Source organism: Bubalus bubalis, chromosome 12, assembly GCF_019923935.1.
Source record: "Bubalus bubalis isolate 160015118507 breed Murrah chromosome 12, NDDB_SH_1, whole genome shotgun sequence".
In the NCBI taxonomy this organism is placed as follows: Eukaryota; Metazoa; Chordata; class Mammalia; order Artiodactyla; family Bovidae; genus Bubalus; species Bubalus bubalis.
In genome coordinates, this window is record NC_059168.1 from 44,410,517 (window position 1) to 44,435,784 (window position 25,268).

Consider the following 25,268-nt stretch of genomic DNA (forward strand, 5'->3'; position numbering starts at 1 on the left):
CTTAAACCAACACTGAATCTGAAAACTTGAGTATATTCTTATGTGATGACCAGAGCATATTTAACGTGTTCACACGCATGTGGTCTGTAGAAAACTGACGCATCATGATCATTAGCAAGGATGCCAGGGTTGTAAGTCTCTACCTTCCACCTGGCCCCAACCTCTGTTAGCTCCATCTTTTTTTAGGGTGAACAAAAGCAGACACAAGAAGCACTAGTCCCTCCACCTGAATTCAATATCATGGGGTCAGGGTAATCAACTTTATACCAATTAAATCTGGTGCTTTTACTTCCTTACGAGAATCGAAAGTGGAGACTTAGAGTGGTGTCAGCCATGTTCTTCCTGTAATCATCATCAAATCTCTCATTCTGGGCCACGGTGAAGTAGTTCTTCCAATCCCCGACGACCCCTGGAACAGTCGTGGTAGGGAGTCAGTACTGTGGTGGGAGTGGGGTCGCGGGGTGTAGGGGAGGGGACTCTGGGAGGGGTGGTTCTCTGTTCTCCTGCTCTTGTATGAGGAGTTCTACCCCCTGCCCCGGAGACATTCCTCTGGCTGGCCCAGCAGGGCCTTCTCCAGGATGGAGGAAGGATCACCTGTCTGGTTTGTGGGTTGGGAGATGGCAAGGTTGTGTGAGCAGCAGGGCTGAGGGCCACTCCTGTGTGTCCTTCCTGTGCATCGAAGCAAGGTCTGTGCCAACATGATGTTGCCCGAAGAACAAGCAGGGCCTGCTAGTGGAGGGACTGCACGTGCCGTTTTGAGAAAAGAAGATTCCCCCCAATTCTCCAGTTGCAATCCCTGTTACCTTTCCCAGGCTGGTTTTTCTCCATACTGTCATCTATTATCCTGCATATTTTTCCATTTGCTTCCTTGTGTACAGCTAGAAATTAGTTTCCACGAGGGCTGAGCTTTCCTGTGCTTTGTTCACTGCTCTGAACATTACCCAGAACAGAGCCCGGCATATAGTAGCCACTTGAAAAGTAGTTTTGAATGAATGGACCTTTCTGACAGCCTGGAACTCTCTATAAAGTGGATCCTTTGCTCCATCTGACTCGATTCTGTACCTTTTCACTGCCGAGGTCCAGCCCCGGCTGATCCAGGGTATTCGAAGGAGAGACGGCTAGGCGACCTATTCAAATGTTAATTAGAGATAATAAAGAGTAATAGAATGAGGATAGCTCAGTAGGAAAATTCAGTGGAGAAAAGAAGCTGAGTGGCTTGGTTTACGCGGAAAATCAATATAACCCGTGACACCAGGTTAGCTCTGACCACGGAGGCCGCAGGCGCCCTCTCGAATAGCGGAAGGTGCCCCACCTTAGACACCTTCTCGAGTGGGTCTTAGAAGCCCAGGCAAATAAATGGTCGCAGAGGACATCCGCGCTCCAGATGGACACTCAGCTGGAAGTTAAAGGGAAGAATGACATGGGGAGACCAAGCGTTGGTGAGCAAGGCCCATAGCTTTATTTTCAACAGGGGCTTTTATACCCTAAGTTACACATAGAGGATAATAGGGGATGCAAAATCAGCAGTCTTTGATGCTTATCAAAAACCAGGGTTTCTTTCCTGCAGATTTATCGTATACAAATGGTTTAGGTGATTTACATCATCTTCTGGCCAGAGGCCTATTAACATTTTATGACTCTTGACAAGGACTTATCAACAAAGACTTATTTTCTCTAAGAGTAATTATTTTAAGGTTTGGCGCCATCTTCCGAAGATAAGATTACGTTCCTATAGGGTGGATGTGTAATGGGTTTACAAAGTAAAGAATTTACTACCTTAAGGGTCTAAAGTTACTAACACCAAGGCCACTACTTATTTTTTCTACATACCAACTATATTAATTAATGCACATTCAAGGATACAATTCAGGGGATGTGAAAACTTGGCAACAAACATTGGCTCATCAATGAAATCTTTTACTAGTTTTATTCTGACAGTTTTTAATTCTCTGAGAGGCTCTAAGCTATTTGAATATCTTAAGCTTCCCGTGCCTCTGGAGGCTGGGAGACTGTAAACAATCGTATGCATAGCTGTAGGTGTCCGGGTAAACTTGTCAGGCGAGTTAGAGAGCCATCTGAGGGGTTTGGATTTAAACACTCCTAATTGCCCAGGAACTTTATTAATTGGAGCTGTAAGTTAACTCTTTGACAGAGAGAGTGAGATGGTGGTGGGGGACAGCCCCCAGTTAAAGTCAGAGGTGAGAGCACAAAGCAATAAAGTAGGCAGACTCTGGTTTTTGGGGGGTAGATGCTCGAGAATATCCGGGGGCACTCCCGAGGCTCGATCCCGCCTTTGCGTATGCCGAGCCTCCTTCCTCATGACCTTTGTCACGAGTGGAATGTCTCTCGCCGGCTCCCGGCATTTCACCTTATCAGCCAGAACTCCAGAGGGAACAGGAGGATACTCGGTTAGACCTAGACACCAAATCTCACTTTCCACTTGTGGCTGAATGTTAATTTCATCTGTTTTTTCTTAAATTGTTCTTTTCCCAGAATCCTTCATTATCGATCTTATTTTTCTTTTCTATAGCAAGGAAACTCCCCAGAGACTATGAAATATTGGACAGTTCCTTTAGGATTATGGCCAAAAGGAAACATTGAAAACCTTTTCTAATGAATGGAGACATCAACTGGTTCATGTGTTCATTCGCAACCGACGTGTAGTTTGCCATTGGGTTCTGCTTCATGACGCTAAATGAAGTGTGGTAAAGAATTATATCCAGAACTTTATCATCTAAGCTCTTTCCAATAAATTCTGCCAGCTTCTGAATTTCATGCTTTGGGTTCTACGAGCAGAGTCAAAAGAAAAGACTTGGTATAAGATAATGTATATCAATGAATAATAGTCTTAAAAGAATATTGAAATGAGTTAATAATAGTAATCAGTAACATGCCACAAGTTAAAATTTTTAAAAATTGTATCTCACAAATGTTCAGCTTTTTAGAAATGACTCATTTAGATGTGGTGACTCATACTGTTTCTGTATTGCTGCTGCTGCTGCTGCTAAGTGGGTTCAGTCGTGTCGGACTCTGTGCGACCCCACAGACTGCAGCCCACCAGATTCCCCATTCCTGGGAGTCTCCAGGCAAGAACACTGGAGTGGGGTGCCATTGCCTTCTCCAGTTCTCTGTATTAACTGGAGTCTTTACACTGTTCTTGCTCTAACATGTCAACTGGGTCATGTTGGTAAGATGCTCGAAACACAGTGACCTGGAGTGCGTGGGACAGGCTCCACGGAGCAGAATGTCCAGGGTCAGGTCCAAATGTCCTGCTCCAGCCCGTCCGATAAATGCCCCCAGGGGAGGCACTGAACTGATGCTGAGAGCAGACATCACTGTGGCTTCGGGGATCTGGCCACAGCGGCCTGTTTCCTGCTTCTGTCTGTGATGTACCAAAAAATCGGAGCCTCCAAAATCAGGCTCTCAGTTACAAATCCAAGGCCAGAGATTGTCATTCTGTACAGACCCAGTGGAGTCACAAAAGTGCTGGGTAGATGACCACTTACCATCAACTCTCATGACACCACCTCCTTCAGTCCTGATAGCATCTCTTGGAGTGTATATTACTATCTCCTCTCTAGTGACTTCTAACATCAAAATTCCTAGATGTCAAACATCTTCACAAAGAAGAATTGTCAGCAAGCAGTAAGCCAGAACTTGGGTTTGAGAATCCATAGTGTTTCCCACTGCACCAAATTTCTTAAACTGTTTCTTGAAACTCTCTCATTCCTCTAGCACTAATGAAAAAAACCAAAATGTAATAGAGAGTTTTTTCCTTCTAATGGGAATTTTAAAATACGCACCGCAAGAGGGGAGAAAAAGTATCACTCATGTTTGCCATCCTCTGCCTGTAAGGAAAAGGTATCCCACAGCCCAGAGTTCTAGGAAGCTCGGGTGAGACTGTGCTATGGAAACTCATGATGTGCCAGGTGCACTGTGATGGGTGGATGGGGCAGCCAGCGAAACACAGCATCTCCTGTGCCCAACTGCAATCTGAGGGTCCCTGATGGTGTGCACACATTGCAACTTAAGCATTTATGGTCAAATGGGGACTTGTTAGGTGGCCTGGTCCTCACCTCCTTCATGGCCTCGTAGAAGAGGTAGAGGATGCGGTGCTGGTCCTTGGCCTGCCACCAGCCCTTCACGTGGTCTTACAGGAGCCCCAGCACACTGCAGGATGGGACCAGAAACAGGGCCTTGAGTCACAGAAACCCAGTGACAAGTACACCCCCCATCCCCACCCCCACTCCAGGAGGAGGATCCTGAAGGGAAGGAGGAGGTACCCCTTGTGATTTCTTCATGGTAAAGCCAGCTAAGGGAAATCAGTCCTGAGTATTCATTGGAAGGACGGATGTTGAAGCTGAAACTCCAATACTTTGGCCAATACTGATGTGAAGAGCTGAGTCATTGGAAAAGACCCTGATGCTGGGAAAGACTGAAGGCAGGAGGAGAAGGGGATGACAGAGGATGAGATGGTTGGATGGTATCACTGACTCAATGGGCATGAGTCTGAGTAAAGTCTGGAAGTAGGTGATGGACAGGGAGGCCTAGCATGCTGCAGTCCATGGAGTTGCAAAGAGTCGGATACAAGTGAACAACTGAACTGAACTGAAAGCCAGCAGAGCCCCTGCTGTTCTCAGAAACTGACACCTTTTTTGTAGAGTGCTTGAGAATTTTGAGACAGGGTGGAAACCAAGCGCTCACCTTTGCCAGCCAGAAAACTCTCAAAGTATTCTTCCCAGGTGCCTGGAGCAGGAAGGCTTCTATTCATCCTGTGGAAGTGGTAACAAGACACCATGCTGTCCTTGGGATTCCTGGCTATGTAGATCATCTAGAAGTGGAGAGAGGAAGGGGAGAAGCAAAACCAGGATTAGAACAGCAGACAATGACGTGAGGGTGGGCGTATTCCACACAGGTGGGTATTCCTGATGCTGTGTTTCTGTGCTGTGGCTTTTGTGGGAGGTGGAAAGGGTTCATGTCAATCTGCGTATTGATGATATGTGACCAATGGACTTTTTTGTTTTTGTTTCTGTTTTTAACAAGTGACGTGTTTTAAGAGGAAATTGAAGACCAGTCTGAGGTCCTTCAAAGGGGCCAAATCTGCATTCCTTTGGCTCCCTACCTTACAGTTTTCCTCCAGGAAAGATGGTGGCAGCAAGTGGAAGGGGAGATGTGTCTTCAACATCCGGGGTGAGGTCATTGCATTCGCTTGTTTCAAGCCTGTGTAATTAGTTTTGAACAACTTTCCGTTATTTTTTTCCATTTGCTTCAGAAACTTGCTGCCCCATTTTTACTCTATTAGGAACACTCCAGACCACCTGTAACTCTCTGTGGCTTTCATATGAGAGAACGGGGGTTTTGGCTAGAGCCGTTTTTGTTTTTGCCACATAGTTTGTGGCATTCTAGTTCCCAGCCAGGATTGAACTCATGCTTCCTGCAGTGAGAGCATCATCTTAACCACTGGCCACCAACAAAGTCTCCAGAACACCTTTTAACCACACAATGAACCAAATGAATAAGAACCTAAAAAATTCAAACCCTTCCACCATAAAATTATCTCTCCTAGGCTCGTCTTTGTGGAATGAGTTTAATTTCTAATTGGAGAATCAAAACTTACTTTATTTTAAAACTTTTAAAATATTTTTAAAAATTTTAATATGTATTTATATGTATTTGGCTGCACCAGGTCTTAACTGTGGCATGTGCATTCTAGTTTCCCTGAGCAGGCATTGAACCCAGGTCCCTTGCATTGAGAGCTCAGAATCTTAGCCACTGGACCACCGGTAAGTCCTTTAACTTACTTTTGTATGAACAGAAACTCAATTAGAAAATGTCTGAAGTATAGCCATGGCCAGACAGTGAAAAAGAGTCCTGAAGTCCATTGATGGTGGTTTGAACACCTGGGATTCTGAAAGGGCTGCTGTGCTTAGTCACTCAGTCATGTCCACCAGGCTCTTCTGTCTATGGAGTTCTCCAGACAAGAATACTGCAGTGGGTTGCCATTTCCTTCTCTAGGGGATCTTCCCAACCCAAGGATGGAACCCACGTCTCCTGCATTTGCAGGTGGATTCTTTTCCACAGCACCACCTGGGAAGCCTGAGAGGGCTGCTGGCCAGTAAAAATTCTGGGGAACGTCTAGACCTGGGGTCAGGTGCAGCCGTGATGTACTCACCAGATCCTAGGGAAGGGATTATCCACTCAATGAAGGGAAATCGCTCATGCGTGGGTGCCCTCTGGCTTTGGTTGACGTCACCCCTGTTTTGTATCAAGTCCACAATCTCCTGCGTCCATGTTGTTCCTTGTTCCGTGGGTAAGAATAGGAGGCACAGACATTATCTGCCGCATTTCTTGGGATGTGAGCAAATACTCGTTAGAGCAGCTGTGTGAACATTGAAGCCTGCTTTATAGTGGAATTCAAAAACATCCTTCTTTGTTTACATCTTGTGTTATCATAATATGGATTTTTAGGCAAACACTCCAGTTTGGAGTGGACATAAGATTCATAAATAGACAGTTCTTCTTTTCTCTGTCACAACCATTCATTAGGGTTGTCATGCTACTGAGTTGGTGGCATTGTTCCTTAGAAAGGTGGAGTGGAAGTCTGTCTCTCCCAGCTGTGATGTGGGGTTGTCCCTGTGTGATCTTCAGACTGTTTCCCAAGTGCACAGCCTGAGGCTTTGTTGTGTGTTGGCTAAATGAGCGAGTGATTAGGGCTTAGTCTCTGTGTTCATGCTGTCCTGTTTTTCCTGAAGGCTAGAAAGTGCATTTCCTAGGCTCCTTTGCCACTGAGATTCTCAACACCCTGAGACTGATTTACCTTCTGAGAGTTAAAGGAAGGAGACAGAGGTCTGAGGGTGGCCGCACCGGGTACATGATGTGTGGAAGCCACTCCACACATCTGGGTCAAGCACGGAGCTCGATCCAGAAGCTGCACCCACACTACCCCTGAAGGAGGGCTTCCGTCTCCAGTTTCGGTCACTTATATGGGCCCCATCCTGACTAGTGTGGGGGCTACTACCTATTCTGCAGCCTTGAAGACCTATTGAACCAGACGTCTGACCATGTCCATGTCAGGAGGAGATCGAATAGCAGTGACGTTTTATTTCCTAGACGAGTTGGTCTCTAATATTATCTGTAATCAACTCTTCATTACGGGTTAAAGGACCAATATTTCTTTAGCTATCAACTCAAAGGAAGTTGGAGTCATCTGTACTCGTTTTGTGTGTTTACTATGAATTTTGGCAGCTTCCTAGGTGGCTCAGTGACAAAGAATCCCCATGCCAAGCAGGAGATGTGGGTGTAATCCCTGGGTTGGGAAGATCCCCTGGAGTAGGAAATGGCACCCCATTCCAGTATTCTTGCCTGGAGAATTCCATGGACAAAGGACCCAGGTGGGCTACAGTCCATGGGATTTCAGAGTCAGACATGACTTAGCGACTAAACAACAACTCTGAATTTATAGGCACGGGCTAACATTGGGGAGGTTCAAAGTCAGCTGGTCCTTGGGGTCAGAGGTCAGTGATTCTACAATGTGTGTATCTCTGCTCAGTCACAGAGTGTTTACTATTTTGCTAAAAATCTCGGTGAAAACCTTTACATCATCTGAGCTTGTTTCTTGTTCCCTTTTATCAATACAGCCTTTATAGCATATGCAGTTTTCATGACTGATTAAATACTGCATTAGCTGGTAAGTGCTTTTCTTTCTGTTGTTATTAGATTGTAACCCCTAACCCATGAAAACTCTAAATGAACCAAACTTTAATGCTCACTTTTGGTAGGTGGGGAAAGATGAAAGATTAAGCATTGTACTGAAATTATGGTGATAGAGTAGAATTGTGAGTGAAATAAGGCAGTGAGATGTGATTTCCCCACCAGTGGTTACTTTCAGAAACTCACATTTAGAAAATTTTAATTCTGAACAAACTCATGAGAAGTAGTATCAGAAAGTCAAGGCTGATTTGAAACCAGTTGACACATGAGTCTAAGGCCCCATCTGCCTGCAGAGCCTTTTATCAAATCAATACAGATAAAGTCAAAGGGTGGGTGGAGTATATGTGTGTGCCCATGAGTGAACGTAGCAGAAATTATTGACAGTTATTGATTTTGCAAAGAGCAAATGTATGTGCAGTTGGGGTATGAGCTGAGTACTATGTTTTGGTCTAACTGTGCTGCTGCTGCTGCTGCTAAGTCGCTCAGCAGTGTCCAACTCTGTGCGACTCCAGAGACAGCAGCCAACTAGGCTCCTCCGTCCATGGGATTTTCCAGGCAAGAGTGCTGGAGTGGGGTGCCATTGCCTTCTCTCTTGGTCTAACTGTAGATGCACACAAATAGCTGCAGAGAACTCCTTGTCCCGGCTCACCCCCAAATTTACATGACGCAGTGGCTGAGCTCAAGTTTGTCCTGTTTCTACAGTAACTTTGTTAAACTGATTATATTGAAATAAGAATGCAGGTTTACAACATACCACTGGGAGGGTGGAGATGCAGAGAGTAGGTCTGGGACCCTGAGCAGGAGGACTTATGAGTTCAGCCTTGCAGAACATAAGCCCCCTTCTCTGCTCGCCTGCTCCCCCAACCAGCTGGGGGTGCCCGGTCTGGATCTGCTGTAAGGGCCTTCCCTGATGCCCCTGCTGCTGAGTTGCTCAGTTGTGTCCAACTCTGTGCGACCCCAGAGACGGCAGCCCTCTAGGCTCTGCCGTCCCTGGGATTCTCCAGGCAAGAACACTGGAGTGGGTTGCCATTCCTTCTCCAATGCATGAAAGTGAAAAGTGAAAGCGAAACCGCTCAGTCGTGTCTGACTTGCAGCGACCCCAGGGACTGCAGCCCACCAGGCTCCTCCATCCATGGGATTTTCCAGGCAAGAGTGCTGGAGTGGGGTGCCATTGCCTTCTCTCTTGGTCTAACTGTAGATGCAGACAAAAGCTGCAGAGAACTCCTCGTCCCGGCTCACCCCCAAATTACATGACGCAGTGGCTGAGCTCAAGTTTGTCCTGTTTCTACAGTAACTTTGTTAAACTGATTATATTTAAACTGCAGCCCACCTGGTAACAAGTAAATCAACAAGTCTGGACCCTTTGTTTCAGACTGTTTGATTTACTGTCTTGCAGGGAAGTAAACAACATGTACTTCACAGGAAGTATTAAATTCTTAAGATGTGTAGGTCATTTTAATGTTTTTTGTGTGGTCCCCCGCCCCGCCCCCGTGATTTGTGTTGGCTGTATCCCTCTGCCCACTGAATGGTTTTCTGCTCAAACCCCAGAGGGTTTCTCAACATCCTCAGTGCTGCATCTTGCTTGCTTCTGTCCCTGCCCCTCCTCCCACCTCCCGCCTACCTGCTTTCGGGTAACTAGAAATGAGCAGGTCATCAGGCCTGGCTTGGAAGCTCCGGATCTGATCCCAGGTGTCACAGGTGGGCTTGGGCTGCAGGATGCCTTCCACGTAGTCCACAGCCACGCGACTCATGCCCTCAGATTTCAAAGCCTCCATCTTGTTCAAGGCCAATGTCAGGGGTCAGAAATTTCAGCTCGGGAAAATGTTACCCTGAGACAGCTCAGAGCTGCGTGCTCGGCGGCTTACAGACAGGGCAGGGCTGAGACCTCAGGCCCTGCCAGGAGTTGCCCAATGAGGGCCAGCTGGCCTGGCCAGGGAGTGGCAACTCTGGCTTAGGACTTTGCACACAGCACTTTTAACCAGCTGTAGCCGCCTCCGTGAGGGACAGTGACGTAGCTGCCTAGCCCTGTGCTCTGGGCTGCTCCGCAGCTCCCCGCCCCCGGCTGTGTCCCTTGTGCCTTCAGCAGCTCTTCTGTGCCCTTATCGATGGTCAGGACCACCTCATTTGCAGTCCTCCTCTGCATTCACAAAGTAATTCACAGATCTCTTTAATTCTTTCTTCTGGGAATTTTAAGCTCATTTCAAAGTTGCAGGAAATCTGCATGTGGTCTTACAAGTTGCAGCAGAGACTCACTTCCTTGAAAGGGTGGAAGGAAGTTTGTGCTGCCAACAGTGAGAGCTTAGACCCAACCTCCCAGCGCAGATGTGGGGGTGGGGGATCAGCAGTGTTATTTTTAAGACTGAAATAGAGGAGGCTCCAATAGGAATAATTCTCTTTCTGTTGTAGGCTGTTTGGTGTCAGTATCAGCCCTGGTCTGTTCACAGACAATAAAACATGTTTGTCCCTTAGAAGCCAAGTGGATACAAAAGCCACAGAGTTACAGAATGCCCATCCTCTGACTTTTTCTTCCTGGTGTTCACCATCCAGGCTCATGCTGGATCCCACCCCACCCCAACAATGCCTCCCGCACAATCTCCCCGAGCCCCTTGTTTTCCTAAAAGCCCTAGTGTTTATTTATGCTGCTTGTTCCTTTCCTTGGAATCATTCCTGGCTCCTGCAGTTTTGTTTTCTTTTTACCCCTCCTGTTTCCACCACAACCCTCTTGGCTGACCGCTTCAAAAACAAGAGCAATCAAAACCACAGTGAGGTACCATCTCATGTCGGTCAGGATGGCTGCCATCAAAAAGTCTACAAACAACAAATGCTGGAGAGGGTGTGGAGAAAAAGGGAACCCTCTTACACTGTTGGTGGGAATGCAAACTAGTGTAGCCACTGTTCACTACAGACAGCAGTGTGGAGATTCCTTAAAAAGCTGGAAATAGAACTGCCATACAACCCAGCAATCCTACTGCTGGGCATGCACACCGAGAAAACCAGAATTGAAAGAGATCCGTGCACTCCAATGTTCGTTGAAGCACTGTTTGCAACAGCTAGGACATGAAAGCAACCTAAATGTCCATCGGCAGATGAATGGAGAAGAAAGCCGTGGTACATATACACACAATGGAGTATTACTCAGCTATTAAAAGAATGCATTTGAGTCAGTTCTAATGATGTGAATGAAACTGGAGCCTATTATACAGAGTGAAGTAAGTCAGAAAGAAAAACACCAATACAGTATATTAATGCATATATATGGAATTTAAACAGATGGTAACGATGACCCTAGATGCAAGACAGTAAAAGAGACACAGATGTAAATAACAGTCTTTTGGACTCTGTGGGAGTAGGCGAGGGTGGGATGATTTGAGAGAATAGCATTGAAACATGTATATTACCTTATGTGAAGTAGATGACCAGTCTAAGTTCAATGCATGAAACCAGGCATTCAAAGCCGGTGCACTGGGACAACCCAGAGGGATGGGATGGGGATGTTGGGACCCATGTACACTGTGGCTGATTTATGTCAATGTATGGCAAAAACCACCACAATATTGTAAATTAACCTCCAATTAAAATTAATTAATTAACTTTTAAAAAAACTCATTAAAAAAAAAGGCAAAAGCAGAGCAGACCCACCCAGCCCTCCTGCTTCTCCTTGCGGTATTATCAAGTACATCTGGTCTTTGTTTCTGGTTCCTGATGCTGTGTCTAAAAAACCCTTAGAAGTTTCTGAGCAGTTGGAGCCTTTGGCTGTTTGTGTTGAGTCCCTGTGGACCCCACCTGGGTTGTCAGGGAGATCACATGTGCTGAACATGTGGATGCTTTCTGGGAGGGGCTGCCTGGAGGCTCCTTGAGGATGAGGGACAGGGCTCGACAGCTCTGCCCCTTTCCCCCGAGAGCCTGACCCTGCGTCTGTACACTCACCTGCCCCGATCTGTATTGTCTACGTCCGACACAACTGTAATTGTAGGTGCAGCACTTTCAGTGAGTTCTGTTTATCATCATGGAACCTACAGGGGCATGGGGACGCTCCCCCCACCCCAACTTAGAGCAGGTTGATTAGCAGCACAGATGGTCCACAAGGCTTGTGCTTGCATGTGAACGGTGGTGGGGGAATCTTGTGAAAGATTTTATCCTTGACCTGCAGGTCTGTGCTAACCCTGGGTCGTCAGTGTCAAGACAGAATTGAGTTGAATGGACAGAGAACTTTCTTGGGATGCTTTCCCTGCCCCTAGCAATCCAGATGCTGTTCCTGTAGCAGGAGTCTCACTTCTTGCTTCAATCCCTTCCCAGAGCTTCACAGCATCCCACGGGGGCCTGTAGGTGGGGACCTCTGTGGTACCCAGGACCCCAGGCCGTGCAAATTCCCCACTCTGCAGGGCCAATGCCCTGTGCCCCCTTCAGGTCTTCTCTAATATCCTCCCCAAAGTGCCCCCTCTGGAGAGCCCGTCCCTGATCTTGAGTGTCTCCCACGTCCCTGCTGGTGGCCCCTCCCTGTCCTTTGGGGCTGTGGTTTGAACTCAGTCCCGTGTCCTCCACTGGCCATGTCCGCACTGCGGGCAGCTCTGTGTCTGGGGTGTGTGTCCTGGGAAAAAGGAAAGAGTGAAACTAACTGAAGAACTGAGGGTGAGGTCTATGGGCTGCAACCGTGGCGAGAGGGGGAGGTTCAGGTGAGCCTGTGGCTTCGGCCAGTCTCTGTGATGACAGCCAGATGTGGACGCCTGCCCCGAGCCCTGCACCAGCTCCCCCAGCCGGGGGCCGGACACAGGGTGCTGACTGCTCTGCCCTCACAGCCCGACTTTCCTTTGTGAAAACAGGGATCATAACAGCCCCCGACCCTGTGAGTGACAGAGTGTGTTTACTGCTTGGCAACAGGGAGGGAGTGCAGTCAGCAACCTTAACTGTGAGTAGTGTCCCGTGACTGTGACCTCGGCGGTTCCTGGGCCCTCCTTGCCCCTCAGCCTCCCTGTCGGCTGTTGGGAGATGGAGGGACACTTGGGATCAAGATTACCAGGTGGAATTCCTGGCCCTAGCATGCATTTGGAAAGACTTAGAAAAATCATCTATAATTTTTGGTTACATTTCTCCTCTGGGCTTCATAGTCTGTGTTCCAGCAGCATAGAGAACGGGAAGCTTAGCCACATCCCTGCAGTTTTGTTTAGTCCCTTGTGTGCTGGGGACATCGGCTGAGACAAAACGGAGGGAAGCTGAAGGTGTCACGTAACTTGAAAAATTACCATGGCTGCACAGATGTTTCCTGTTCTCCTTTGTTCTGTCACTAAGTCATGTCTGACTCCTTGTGACCCCATGGACTGCTACATTAATACTTTCTCACAAATGCAGGAGAATTAAATAAATGCTGCACTTAGTTATAAAATTGTCCAGTGTCAAGTCTGTGTCTGGCAGACATTGTTTTGGAATTCCAAGCATCTGGGGTTGGATTGGCACTGTCCCTCAAGAGTCGTGTGAGCTTACAATTATTTAATCTCTTCTGGTGTTAGAGAAGACTCTTGAGCCTCTTGATGAAAGTGAAAGAGGAGAGTGAAAAAGTTGGCTTAAGGCTCAACATTCAGAAAACGAAGATCATGGCATCCAGTCCCATCATTTCATGGGAAATAGATGGGGAAACAGTGGAAACAGTGTCAGACTTTATTTTTTTGGGGCTCCAAAATCACTGCAGATGGTGATTGCAGCCATGAATTTAAAGGACACTTGCTCCTTGGAAGAAAACTTATGACCAACCTAGACAGCATATTCAAAAGCAGAGACATTACTTTGCCAACAAAGGTCTGACTAGTCAAGGCTATGGTTTTTCCTGTGGTCATGTATGGATGTGAGAGTTGGACTGTGAAGAAGGCTGAGCAGTGAAGAATTGATGCTTTTGAAGTGTGGTGTTGGAGAAGCCTCTTGAGAGTCCCTTGGACTGCAAGGAGATCCAACCAGTCCATTCTGAAGGAGATCAGCCCTGGGATTTCTTTGGAAGGAATGATGCTAAAGCTGAAACTCCAGTCCTTTGGCCAGCTCATGCGAAGAGTTGACTCATTGGAAAAGTTTAATTAGGTCCCATTTGCTTATTTTGGTTTTTAGTTTCATTATTCTAGGCAGGGTGTTGGGAAAAGATCTTGTTGTGATTTATATCAAAGTGTGTCCTGCCTATATTTTCCTCTAAGAGTTTTGCAGTATCCTTACAGATAGACTTTTAAAAATCAAGGCATAATTAACAGACAGTAAGAAGCACAGAGCTTCAGTGTACAAATTGATGGATTCTCCCTCCTGCACATGTCCTGTGACCTCCCCCAGGTCAACATGCAGAGCACCTCCACCACCTGCCTTCCTTTCCGTCCAAACCCTCACCGCCTGTTCTGACTTCTGTTCCCACGAGTGAGTGTCTCCTCACAGGAACCTCCCCTTCGTTGCAGCACACCTTATCCTCGGTCCCTGTTTGTCCCCTGGGCTTACCTTCCCCACCGCCACCTCTTTCTCTTTCCTACAGACTCTTCCTCCTCCTCCATTCCACACTGGATGCCCCTACATCGGGAAGATATGCGCTCCCCCTACCTAAGTGTTCTCCTACCTTATGGGTATGTCCTTGCATGTTTATTTTAGGTTCCAAGAAGGGTGAGTGCTACGAACAGTATAAACCACAGAGGCAGATGACCTCTGCTTCTGAATTTTTGAAATTGGAGAAAACAAAGCAGTGAAGTCATCTCGGGGCAGGAATTTTTATAATCCAAGGAGGATAATGCAAGTATTAGCAATTTTTGTCTGCACCAAAGACACACAGAACCTTGCAGGGTGTTGAACAAATAACCAGGGGGTTTTGAGCCAAGTAGAGCAACAGCTGAGCGACTGAACTGAACTGAACTGAACTGAGAGCAGCAACAGGTGGAGAAGAAACTATTTTGTGTGGTGGTAGGTACTTGGAGGTAGTAATATTACATTGGTCTCATAAGGCAAGAAGCAAATCATGTCTGAGACCCAAAGAGGCTGTAGAGCCAGTTGCATAATTCTTGCCTCTGTGACGGGAAGAACACTGTTTTTCTGGGATGGGAAGAACACTGTTTTTCTTGGACTTTTCTGGCCATTGTGGTTCAGCTGGCTTATCTAATCTCAAGGATCCAGGAGCCAGTGCAGTTCCCACAGCCTTCAGAATGTGTGAATGTGTTTTGTGGACATGTGTGCAGGGTCATGTCCTTGTAGCAGAGGGAGAGGATTCTAGTGGGCTTGCCTGTCTCTTTCATCACCCTTTTATGAGTTCGTGTTAGAACCCATACACGTGGGTGGGCCTGGACTGACTTGCCTAAGAGCTGGTACACAAAGGCTCCCTGGGCAGGGCTGGGGCCTTGTGTCTGGATGGGTCTGGCCGACTTTCCTCCCCTGAAGAGGAGACTCTGTTGAGGTGTGGGACCCTCCCTGTTCACAGAAGCTTCTAAGGGCTGACTCCATGTTCCAGGCCGGTGGGACCGGTGTCATCCTGTGGAGTGGTCTGCAGGGGAGGGGAGGGGAGCAGAGGGTGAGCCAGGGGTGCAAGAGAGAAAACCCTGGTGTACCCTCCAGAGTCTGCAGGTGAGAGCAGGTCCCTGGAGTGCCCTTTGACAGATCCGAGGAGACCTGGGGCCAGGAAGCCCTATTCCTGGTTTGCACAAGCTCAGGACTTTTCTTCCTTGTTCGGTAAATAGAAGTGTTGATTCCTCCAGGTGCATCTTGGGTCCTCTAACTGTAGGGATCTGCTCAGGTCTCCTTTTTCTCCTAGTCATTAGATCTAAGAACTCTATCTGCTTCATTCCTTCCTTAAACTCGACTTTGCCCAAATTAACTCCTTGACCTCCTGGGTTTCCCAATCCAGAAGGTCTCCAAATCTCTCCCTTTGGGCTCACGCAGGTTTCCCTGGTGGCTCACATGGTGAGCTTACAATGCAGGAGACGCAGGTTTGACCCCTGGATCAGGAAGACCCCTTGGAGAAGGAAATGGCAACCCATTCCAGTATTCCTGCCTGGGAAATCCCATGGACAGAGGAGCCTGGAGGGCTACAGTCCATGGTGTCTCAAAGAGCTGGTCATGACTGAGTGACTGACTCTAACTGGCTACACAGAGGCTCCATCATGACTGGTTGATTATATCACTGACCACCAGTGCTTGAACTCAGTTTCCAGCCATCCCACCCCAGAGGTCCAGGGCCGGCCTCAAAGTTCTCACACCTGATCACCCTCGTGTGGACTTTCTAAAAGTCAACACATTAATATAACAAAAGACTCTTTTGCTGCTAGGAAACCCCCAGGGTTTTAGGAGATCCATGCTAGGAACAAGATAAAGATCAAATATATGTATTTCTTATTATAAACTACAACATCACAGTAGCTATGATCATGGTCCCCATTTTCCAGATGAGGAAGCTGAGGCAAGAGAGTGAGGCAGTGAGCACAGGCAAGTAACTGGCAGGGTCAGTTCAGCCCTGATCTGTGGCTCCAGGGCTTGTCCAGTGCATCAGGTCACCACTCCACCCCCACCCCCACCCCTACCCCCACCCCCCACTTGGTCCTGAAGACAAGCCCAGGATGCCTTTGGGTTAAAGGTTATATTACTGACAGAACTGGGTTCTGTCTGCCAATCTGCTGACACCAGGTTGTGGTGAAGGCAAGTGCAGGGCTTATTGTAGGAGAACATCAAGCAAGGAGAACAGGCAGCTCATCCTCTATGCCCTGGGCCCGCCCTGCTCCCACCCCTCCACCCACAGAGCACATGCTGAAATGCCGGTCCACCTGTTGCCTTCTTTCTCAGAGGCTCGGGGGGTTCTCAAGGCTCTTGGATTATGAAGAGCATCTTGGGCACTGTGGTCAAGACCCGTCTTCCTCTCACCTCCTCTGTGGCCCCTGAGCTCAGGTCCTGGAACAGGCATGGCACCACCTCAACCATGAGCCTCTCCCCATGTCCCCTCCCTTGGCTTGCCTTCTTTTCCTGATCAAGGCCATTGCTGCAGCTTCTGGGGAGGCTAAACCCTCAGACCCAACCACAGTTGATGAGCTCTGTGCTCCGAGAACCATGGCCACCCCTCTCTCACGTGTGAGGGTCCTCGCTCTCCTGACCTTGGTCTCACTTCCCACCCAGCGGCCTCTGGGAGGAGTCTTCCTCACCGCTGTGTCATCAGCATTCACGAAGCTGCTGTCCAGTCGTGAACCAATGAAGCATGGATGGAACTCTTTCTCAGATGAAATGTCTTCTTAAAATCATCCTTTCTGGCTGTTGACAAGTCCAGGCGTCCAGCCAGAGAGCATGCTACGGCCTCCTCATCTTGGGTTACTGCTTAAATACCCAACCCTGGAACGGGTGTTATTTCTACATCTCTGCTCCTGTGAGCTCTCCTTAGTGAGCTGTTGAGAGCTGGTCCAATTACAGACATTGTGTTTTTACCTGCAAGTCTGCATTCTGTTAGGACGTTGGTTAGAATGTGCTCCAGTCAGCATGGGGTTTCCCTGGGGTTGTTGGAAAGGTGGATGTAGAGGTGACTTGCAGGTATTTTAACAACCTGCAGCCCATCTAAGGGCTTCCCAGGTGGCTCAGTGGTAAAGAAATTGCCTACCAATGCAGGAGACATAAGAGACATGAGTTCAATCCCTGGGTGGGGAAGATCTCCTGGAGGAAGGCATGGCAACCCACTCTAGTATTCTTGCCTGGAGAATCCCATGGACAGAGGAGCCTGGTGGACTACAGTCCATGGGTCTGATGTGATGAAGTGACGTGGCACACATGCATACCCAGGTCATCTAATCTCCCAGAACAGATTTTTAAACCCTCTGATTCACTAAGACTGAAGTCCATGTGCTTGGTTCCTAGTTGTTGAGGACTAGGAAAGAGTTTAACTTAACAAACAAACCACAATGCAGTTTATGGGTTGGACTGTATCTGACTCTGGAACAAATCATTTTTTTAAAAAAACACTTCCTTCCCATATACAAATAATTATTTTCTGTATTAATCATGTGTAGAAACAAATAATAAAACATCAGTAAGAAAACATAGTCAATGAAACTTTTATTCCACTTTGTGTATAGACTCATTCCAGTTAAAAAGAAATCGCAAGTCTATTTTACTAAAACGAAAGTGTCCAGAAAAAGTACAATTCAGACAGTGACTAAATCATACCACTGACGTAATATTTCATTTTCTTGATTCATTCTTGAGTTTTAAAACAAATAACTGACTATTAGAAAAGTAAATTTCAATTTTAAAGTTATTTAAAATCAGTAAACTATTTTCTGTGTGAACAAAACTTTGAACTCACTAAACAAAAATTTTATACATCACAATTCACATCCATTTAAATTTTACCATTTTAAAATCAGAATACAAGCAAAAATTCCAAGGAGTCATGCAATTGACAGAGGTGAACAAATAAGTTCTGCTTCTCTGTCTTTAAACCAACTGTGTATCATTATTCATTCTTAATCCACCACTAAGTTTAGATATGGAAACACTCCGGTATTGAAGGTTCCCTGATTGTACCTGAAGTGAACGTGAAGAGTTCTGAACTGTTACAAACTCATCCGGCTGGGGGCTGGGGGTCCTCTTAGTTATCAATAATCTTCACAAAGAGGAGTAAGATGTGGAACCAAACAGAAAAAATTTATAATCCAAAATCTCAATCTGTGGGGGATAGAGACAACTTTTTAATGTAATAAAAAGCCACTACTTTGAAGTTTCTGCTGCTGCTGCTAAGTCGCTTCAGTCGTGTCCGACTCTGTGTGACCCCATAGAAGTTTACGTACCCATGATTAAAACTCAGTTGCTGTTGTCAGTTGTTGGGTTGTATCTGACTTTGTGACCCCATGGACTGCAGCACACCAGGCTCGAGTGTCCTTCTTTATCTCCTGGAGTTTGCTCAAACTCAAGTCCATTGAATTGGTGATGCCATCTAACCATCTTATCTTCTCATAGTTCTTTTTCTAGTTGCTTTAGGTGTAAGTTTAGATTGTTTATTTTGCATTTTTCTCTTTTCTTGAGGTAAACTTGTATTGCTATAAACTTGTATTGCTTAGAACTACTTTTGCTGCATCCCATAGATTTTGGGTTGTTGTATTTTTGTTGTCATCTGTTTCCAGGTATTTTTTACTTTCTTTTCTGACTCTTCAGTGCTGCTGCTGCCTCGCTTTAGTCTTGTCTGACTCTGTGCGACCCCATAGACGGCAGCCCACCAGGCTCTGCTGTCCCTGGGATTCTCCAGGCAAGAACACTGGAGTGGGTTGCCATTTCCTTCTCCAGTGCATGAAAGTGAAAAGTGAAAGTGAAGTTGCTCAGTTGTGTCCGACTCTTCGAGACCCCATGGACTGCAGCCCACCAGGTTCTTCCGTCCACAGGATTTTCCAGGCAAGAGTACTGGAGTTGGGTGCCATCGCCTTCTCTGGACTCTTCAGTGACTTGTTGGTTATTTAGAAGTGTGTAGTTTAGCCTCCATGTGTTTGTGTTTTTTAGGTTTTTTTTCCTGTAGTTGATACCTAGTCTTATAGCGTTGTGGTCAGAAAAGATAAGGGTGGGATGATATGAGAGAGTAGCATTGAATCATATACAGTATCATATGTAAAATAGATAGCCAGTGGGAATTTGCTAGATAACACAGGTAACTCAAAGCTGATGCTCTGTGACAACCTACAGGGGTTGGATAAGGTGGGCTATGGGAGGAAGTTTCAAGAGGGAGGGGACATATGTATACCTGTGGCTGATTCATGTTGATGTATGGCAGAAACCATCACAATATCATAATTATCTTCCAATTAAAAACTCAGTAGTAACCAAACAGTTGTTTAGAACTTCGGCCAATAGACCCTGCCCCGCCCTCCCCCCACCACACCTGCAGCTGCATAAGAGTATTTTATCCCTGACATTGTTGAGAATTGCCAGTGAAGGGTGGTAATGAAAAGTTAGAATTTCATTTGCCTTAATGCATCCTCACCGTTGGGTCCCCAGGTCAATGTCCCCACTGCCTTCAGCTTTAGATGACAGAAGTTGGGACTAAAAGCTGGAAACTGGTGACCTGCCATGTAACTACTTTCCTGTGGTCATTCACCCTCATGCTATCCACTGGCACTCAAGCACTTTCTGCACACACCTTCCAGGCCAGGTGCTGCCTTAAGTGCTGGAGTGAATGTTGACTAATATGTGGGACCAGACACAAAAGACTTTACAATCTAGTGTGGGTACAGACAAGTGAATTGCTGAGTGTGGACAGAGCAGCAGAGCTAATGTGGGAGCATGAAGGGCCCAGGTGCTGACGGGGTCCCCAGAGGGCCCAGCATTTGGAGTGAGACTCTGGTGCCTCCAAATCCGACCACTGTGTCTGGGCTGACACTTGATGCCACTCCCCTGTCTCCTAGGTCCCTCTTCCATTAAAATTCACTGCCTGAGCTTTCTGTTTCCTATGCAACTCAGCACCAGGACTCCTCGGGTCAGGCATTAGTATCTGGTCCCTCCCCTTTGCCCCTTCCCCTTTGTCCCAGGGAAGGACATCAGAATGTGAACCCTCAGGACTGCGCACTGGCCCATCCTCCAGGTGTCCCTTCCCACAGTGACCAGGTGGGACCCGGGACTGAGCACAACTGGAGTTCCTGACGTCAGAGGTTTCATACTCTCAATAGAGATGTAGCCAAGTATTTGCACACGGACACTGAAGATATAATTATGTTACAGACTAGAGAACTAGGATGCACGTTCCAGAATAATGGAAATTTTAAAAGTCCTTGCAGTATTCGAGTCTTATATTTGACTTAGTTTATAAAGCCATCTAGTTTCTTACTTTGGAAAGAATGGTTGAGATGAGTGCAGAGTTGGTGGACAGCCTGCTTTCCGAGGCTCTTGGGTGAGGATGAAGGATAAGGCTGTATCCTGATAGCTGCCTCTTTATTGCTATTTGGCTCAGAGCTCTGTGCAAAAGTTGATTGAGGTTCTTTTCATCTTTTGCCTGTAGATTTCATCAAATCTCTCATTCTGAGCCACCGTGAAGTGGTTTTTCCAATCCCCCACGATTCCTGGAAGGGGAAAGCCCAGACGAACATCACTGCTTGGGAGTCCTGGTGACCCAAGTGAAGAAGGGATGTGTGCCTGCATACTGCCTCACCCACATCCCTGGTGGTATCCCTCCTCCTGCTGCTCTTGGCTGAGATGTGCCCCGGAGCACCTGATCAGAGGTCAGGGCCCCTAAATCAGAGGACCATCGACCCAAAGGAGCTGCAACTGGGACCCACCCGAGGTCTGTTCACATGAAGGGCAACCATGGAGAAGTGAGAAAGCGTGCGCTTCTAACACTCGGCCACTTGGGAGAATCTCCAAATGTCCACTGAGTAAAAGACTCCAGATACAAGACAGTCCACTGCCTAGTTTGTTCAAGGGAGCCTAGGATCAGGCACAATGGGTGTGGGGATAGGGACAAGCACAGGGAGCATCTCTGGGGGCAGAGATGGCCTGGAGAGGGGCAGGAGAAGCGACTTTGTGGGGAGGAAGATGTTTAAGGCTTGGTTAGGGTGCTGGTTGCATGTGCACACTCATCTATCAAGTCTTGTTAATTGTATGCTGCAGTTCACTGGAGGTAAGTTCCAGCCCAAAGGAAAAAGATTTGGGGGAAAAATATGAATGAAGTGCTATTTTTCACCCAACAGTAACTATGAAAATAACTTCAAAAGAGGGAAATACTCTTTGCCCCACCAGTGCCTCTTCTGGAAAATTATGCAAGAGAAGGAAGAGTATCAGGATGTGAGAACATAGGCACAGAGCAGTTTGCTGGAGTGTGATTCACAAAGACAAGGACTGAAAACAGCCAGAGCTGAGAGTCTGACTCTTGGGGAAGAGTTGATGAGTTATAATGCATCTGGACATGAGCCCCTAGAGAGCTTCATGGTCCCACTGTGCCCTGCCCTTGTGGTGTATTTGAGACTCTAGTGAGGAATGTGTGTGGGGGACCTGCCTGAATTTTGTGGGGTTGGCTTTCACCGTGGTGCCTGTATTTCTGCAGAGCTGAGGGGAGGGGCTGCGGAGAGCTGGGCAGCTCACCAGATCCTTGCCCGAGACTACCCAAGGGAGAGAAGTGGATTTGCTTGGCTTGTTTCAGTAACAGGGAAGCTGTTGTAGACTGGAAAATGCAGCAAAAGAAATCCAGTTGTGTGTGAAGAAAGAAGAAGGAAAGAAGTTGCAAAGCGACGGTCACCACAGCTGAGACTGTGTCGATAAAACGGCTACAGAGGGGCTTCAGGGAGCAGGGTTTTGGTAAAGAGAACTTTTAAAATGCGAATTTATGTTTTTATAATCACATATATTACTTTTTAAATTAAATGGTGATAAAGGGTTTTATTTTTTCCCTTTGAAAACATTGTGGCGTTGCTGTTGTTCAATTGCTAAGTCATGTTCAACTCTTGTGACCCCATGGACTGTAGCCCACCAGGCTCCTCTGTCCATGGGGATTCTCCAGGCAAGAATACTGGAGTGGGTTGCCATGCCCTGCTCCAGGGTATCTTCCCAACCCAGAGACTGAACCCAGGTCTCCCACATTGCAGATGGATTCTTTACCTCTGAGCCTCCTGGGAAGCCCCCATAAAAAACATCAGCCGGGCCAATTAGGATCCCTCTCTTAGGATTTGGAATGAAGAAGTATTATGGAAGGAGGTAGATCTGAGCAGTAGTTGCCATTGAAAGTTATGCTGTTCAGCCATGATGAGACTGGCTGATGAGCAGATTGCGAAGCAGGAAGAAAGAGCAACGGGCAGTAAGGCAGGAAGCTGGTTGGTGGAGAAAAGCCCTCATTTTCTGTGTGTAGAACCTCGGAGCAAAGACCCAGACCTTGCTACTGCTGGGGTCCCAGGCCTCAGGCCAGGCATCCCCAAGATGTCTGGACCGGCCCCCGAAGGACCAGCGAGCTCTCCTCTCTGAGGGCCTCCAGCAGCAGGCATGATGCACGATGCACTGTCCTGGGACTGGTAAAGCCCAGCGCCCTCCTATCAGCAGGGCAGGCGCCATGCTACCAGGCAGATAGAATACTTGGTTTACACCCATCTCTGTGCAGCCTGTGCAGCCCACCCACCTTTCCTCATGAAGGGGGAGATGGACTGGTCCAGGATGGTCTTGGGAGCCGTGGAACGGTTGGTCATGGGGTTTGCCTTCATCTTCTCAAACGTCGTCTCCTGGACAATGGTGTCCAGCACGGCTCCATCCAAGTTCTTCTCCATGAACTTCATCACCTTCTGAATTTCCTGCTTTGGGTCCTGTGGGGAGAGTAACATGGCAATGGAAGGGCGCATCATGTCAGAAAATCACACTTGTTCCCCTGCAAGATGTGCAGCCTGGAAGCAGCCCAGGGTCTCTCAGAGCTGGGTCTGACATGGTCTCTACCCACGTGGCCTCTACTCACCCTCTTGATGTCCTCATAGAAGAGAAAGAGCATCCGGACGTTGTCTCTCAGATCCCACCAGCCTCTCACATGCTCGAACCAGGACCCCCATGCGACTGTAAGACACAGAGAACACAGCAGAGAGCCCATGCGGGGCCCTGCAAAGCCTTCCAATGCTCAGGGATGTGATTGACCTCAGGTGCATAGGAGAGAGAGGAAACAGATTACCAGCCAGAAACATCCATGAGTTGTGACCTGTTTGACATCAGGGGTGAGGCGGAATGGGGCAGCCTCAGGGGAATTTATCCCAACCTGCCTACCAATGTGGCTTCACATATATTATCTGTCATCATAATGCTTTTATGACGGGACAGGGATGCTTTTGGAAATGGGAGACCCTGCCAGTCGGGTGGCCAGGAATAAAAGCTTCCGGATCTGGTGGGGACGTCTGCTGTGGCCATGGGAGGACTCAGTGTCCTGGGGGGTCACGTGGTGTCTGGGGACCTGGCTGAGCCACACGGTGGTGGTGGTGGCGAGATGGGAGGGGGCCCCCTACCTTTTCCACTGATGAAGGTTTCAAAGTACTGGTCCCAGGTGCCCGGGTCGGGAAGTGTCCGGTTCATCCTCTGGAAGTGGTAGTAGGAAACCAGACAGTCCTTGGCATTTCGAGCAACATAGAGGAACTTGAAGGAAAGAGTGTAGAGAGGGGGTGAAGTGGCATAGAGGGTAGTTTTCACAGGGTCACCAACGCTGAGCTGTCCCAGGGGGCCTGTGCCTGCTGCTCACCTGGCCTGTGCCACTCACACTCCCTGGGGCCCCCGCCTCCCTTCCTGGCTCCTCCCCACAAGGCACAAGCTGATTCCTCGTGGCCCCGTTGATCTCCTAGAACAATATTTATCCAGAAGCCAGGACCTCCCGACAGACAGAAGCTGTGATAAGGGCTGTGATGGCTCCTAAATGCCTTCATCCTGGTCTCCCTGGAGGTCAGCTTCATGGTAACAGTGTGGATATGTTCTAGGCCTCACGGGCTCTATTCTTCCTGCACTCAGTACCTCTGCTGTCTCCACCAGGCATCCCATGGGTTTCATCTCAACCGTGACCCTGGATCCTCAGCCCGGGAGGTGGAAAAGCATGCATGACGGAGGATGTTTGGGGTTGGAGCATTCGCCCCCTCCGTCCTGAGATGTTAATACCTTGCAGTTGCTTTCCCAGAAGGATGGAGGCAGCAGCTGGGCTGGGAGGTGGGTCCTTAGCACCCGGGGCCGGGGCATTGCTCTGGCCTTCTCCACACCTTTAAAGAGGTCGAGAGGAGGATCTTGTCCCACAAGCATCACAGGGGGACTTCTGTCCAGGGCTCTATCCAGAGTGTCGGTCACCTGCTTACCTTTCTGCTCTTGGGGCCTTTTGTGGGGGGACCATGACCTTTACCTGTGGGTGGCACACACACTCTGCAGCTGCAGGAGCTCAGTTTGGGGATGAGGAGCTGAGTTCCAGGGGAGAGGGGTCCCAGAGCACATGCCCCCATCCCCACCGACCTGCCCGGTGTGCTGGCTGTTTCCTTCCTCTCTGAGAACTGTGACCCTGATGGCCTATGGGTCCTGACTCCTACTCACTCCCTGGAGACACCAACCCGTCACCTGCCTCTGTGTGATCAACATGTTATGGGTGGGGGGAGAGTGCGTCCCTGAGATCAACAAGGCGTGACCTTCTCCCTAGAAGCAGCTGCTCCTGTGTGGGAATCAGATGCTGATGCAAATGCCTCCGCATTCTTAAGCCAACCGGACGATACTGTGATGAGGACACATGTCCTGGCTGCTGCTGCTGCTGCTAAGTCGCTTAATCGTGTCCGACTCTGGGCGACCCAATAGACGGCAGCCCACAAAGTTCCCCGTCCCTGGGATTCTCCAGGCAAGAACACTGGAGTGGGTTGCATTTCCTTCTCCAATGCATGAAAGTGAAAAGTGAAAGCGAAGTTGCTCAGTTGTGTCCGACTCTTAACGACCTCATGGACTGCAGCCTACCAGGCTCCTCCGTCCATGGGATTTTCCAGGCAAGAGTACACATGTCCTGGCACCTGTGTCCAAACCCCCTGGAGGAGCTGGCAGGTGACCCTGGGCTCTGGGAGATGACCTGTTGGTCAATGCAGTGTCACTAGTCGTAACCAGGGCCCTGGCCGGGGGTGAGGCAGCAG

General features: G+C 48.1%; 1 protein-coding gene, 1 long non-coding RNA gene and 1 pseudogene across 2 annotated transcripts in view; 1 reads left to right on the forward strand and 2 right to left on the reverse strand.

Moving 5' to 3' along the window:
- Window positions 1-10,092, reverse strand: LOC123464768 (annotated as a pseudogene).
- On the forward strand, window positions 4,740-21,831 carry LOC123464769. Its single transcript, XR_006639794.1, has 5 exons — window positions 4,740-5,190; window positions 5,687-5,783; window positions 7,638-7,687; window positions 20,669-20,950; window positions 21,710-21,831. It is a non-coding gene; the product is annotated as an uncharacterized LOC123464769 (long non-coding RNA).
- The window catches only part of LOC102413983 (sulfotransferase 1C2), a 14,309-nt gene continuing 9,482 nt past the window's right edge, over window positions 20,442-25,268 (reverse strand). The window contains exons 4-8 of the mRNA XM_006054811.4: window positions 24,271-24,368; window positions 23,634-23,760; window positions 23,099-23,193; window positions 22,772-22,952; window positions 20,442-20,729 (exon numbers count right to left, since the gene is read on the reverse strand). Coding sequence (XP_006054873.3) covers window positions 20,617-20,729; window positions 22,772-22,952; window positions 23,099-23,193; window positions 23,634-23,760; window positions 24,271-24,368 — 614 coding nt within the window. The 3' untranslated portion in view covers window positions 20,442-20,616. The remainder of the gene's footprint in view (window positions 20,730-22,771; window positions 22,953-23,098; window positions 23,194-23,633; window positions 23,761-24,270; window positions 24,369-25,268) is intronic.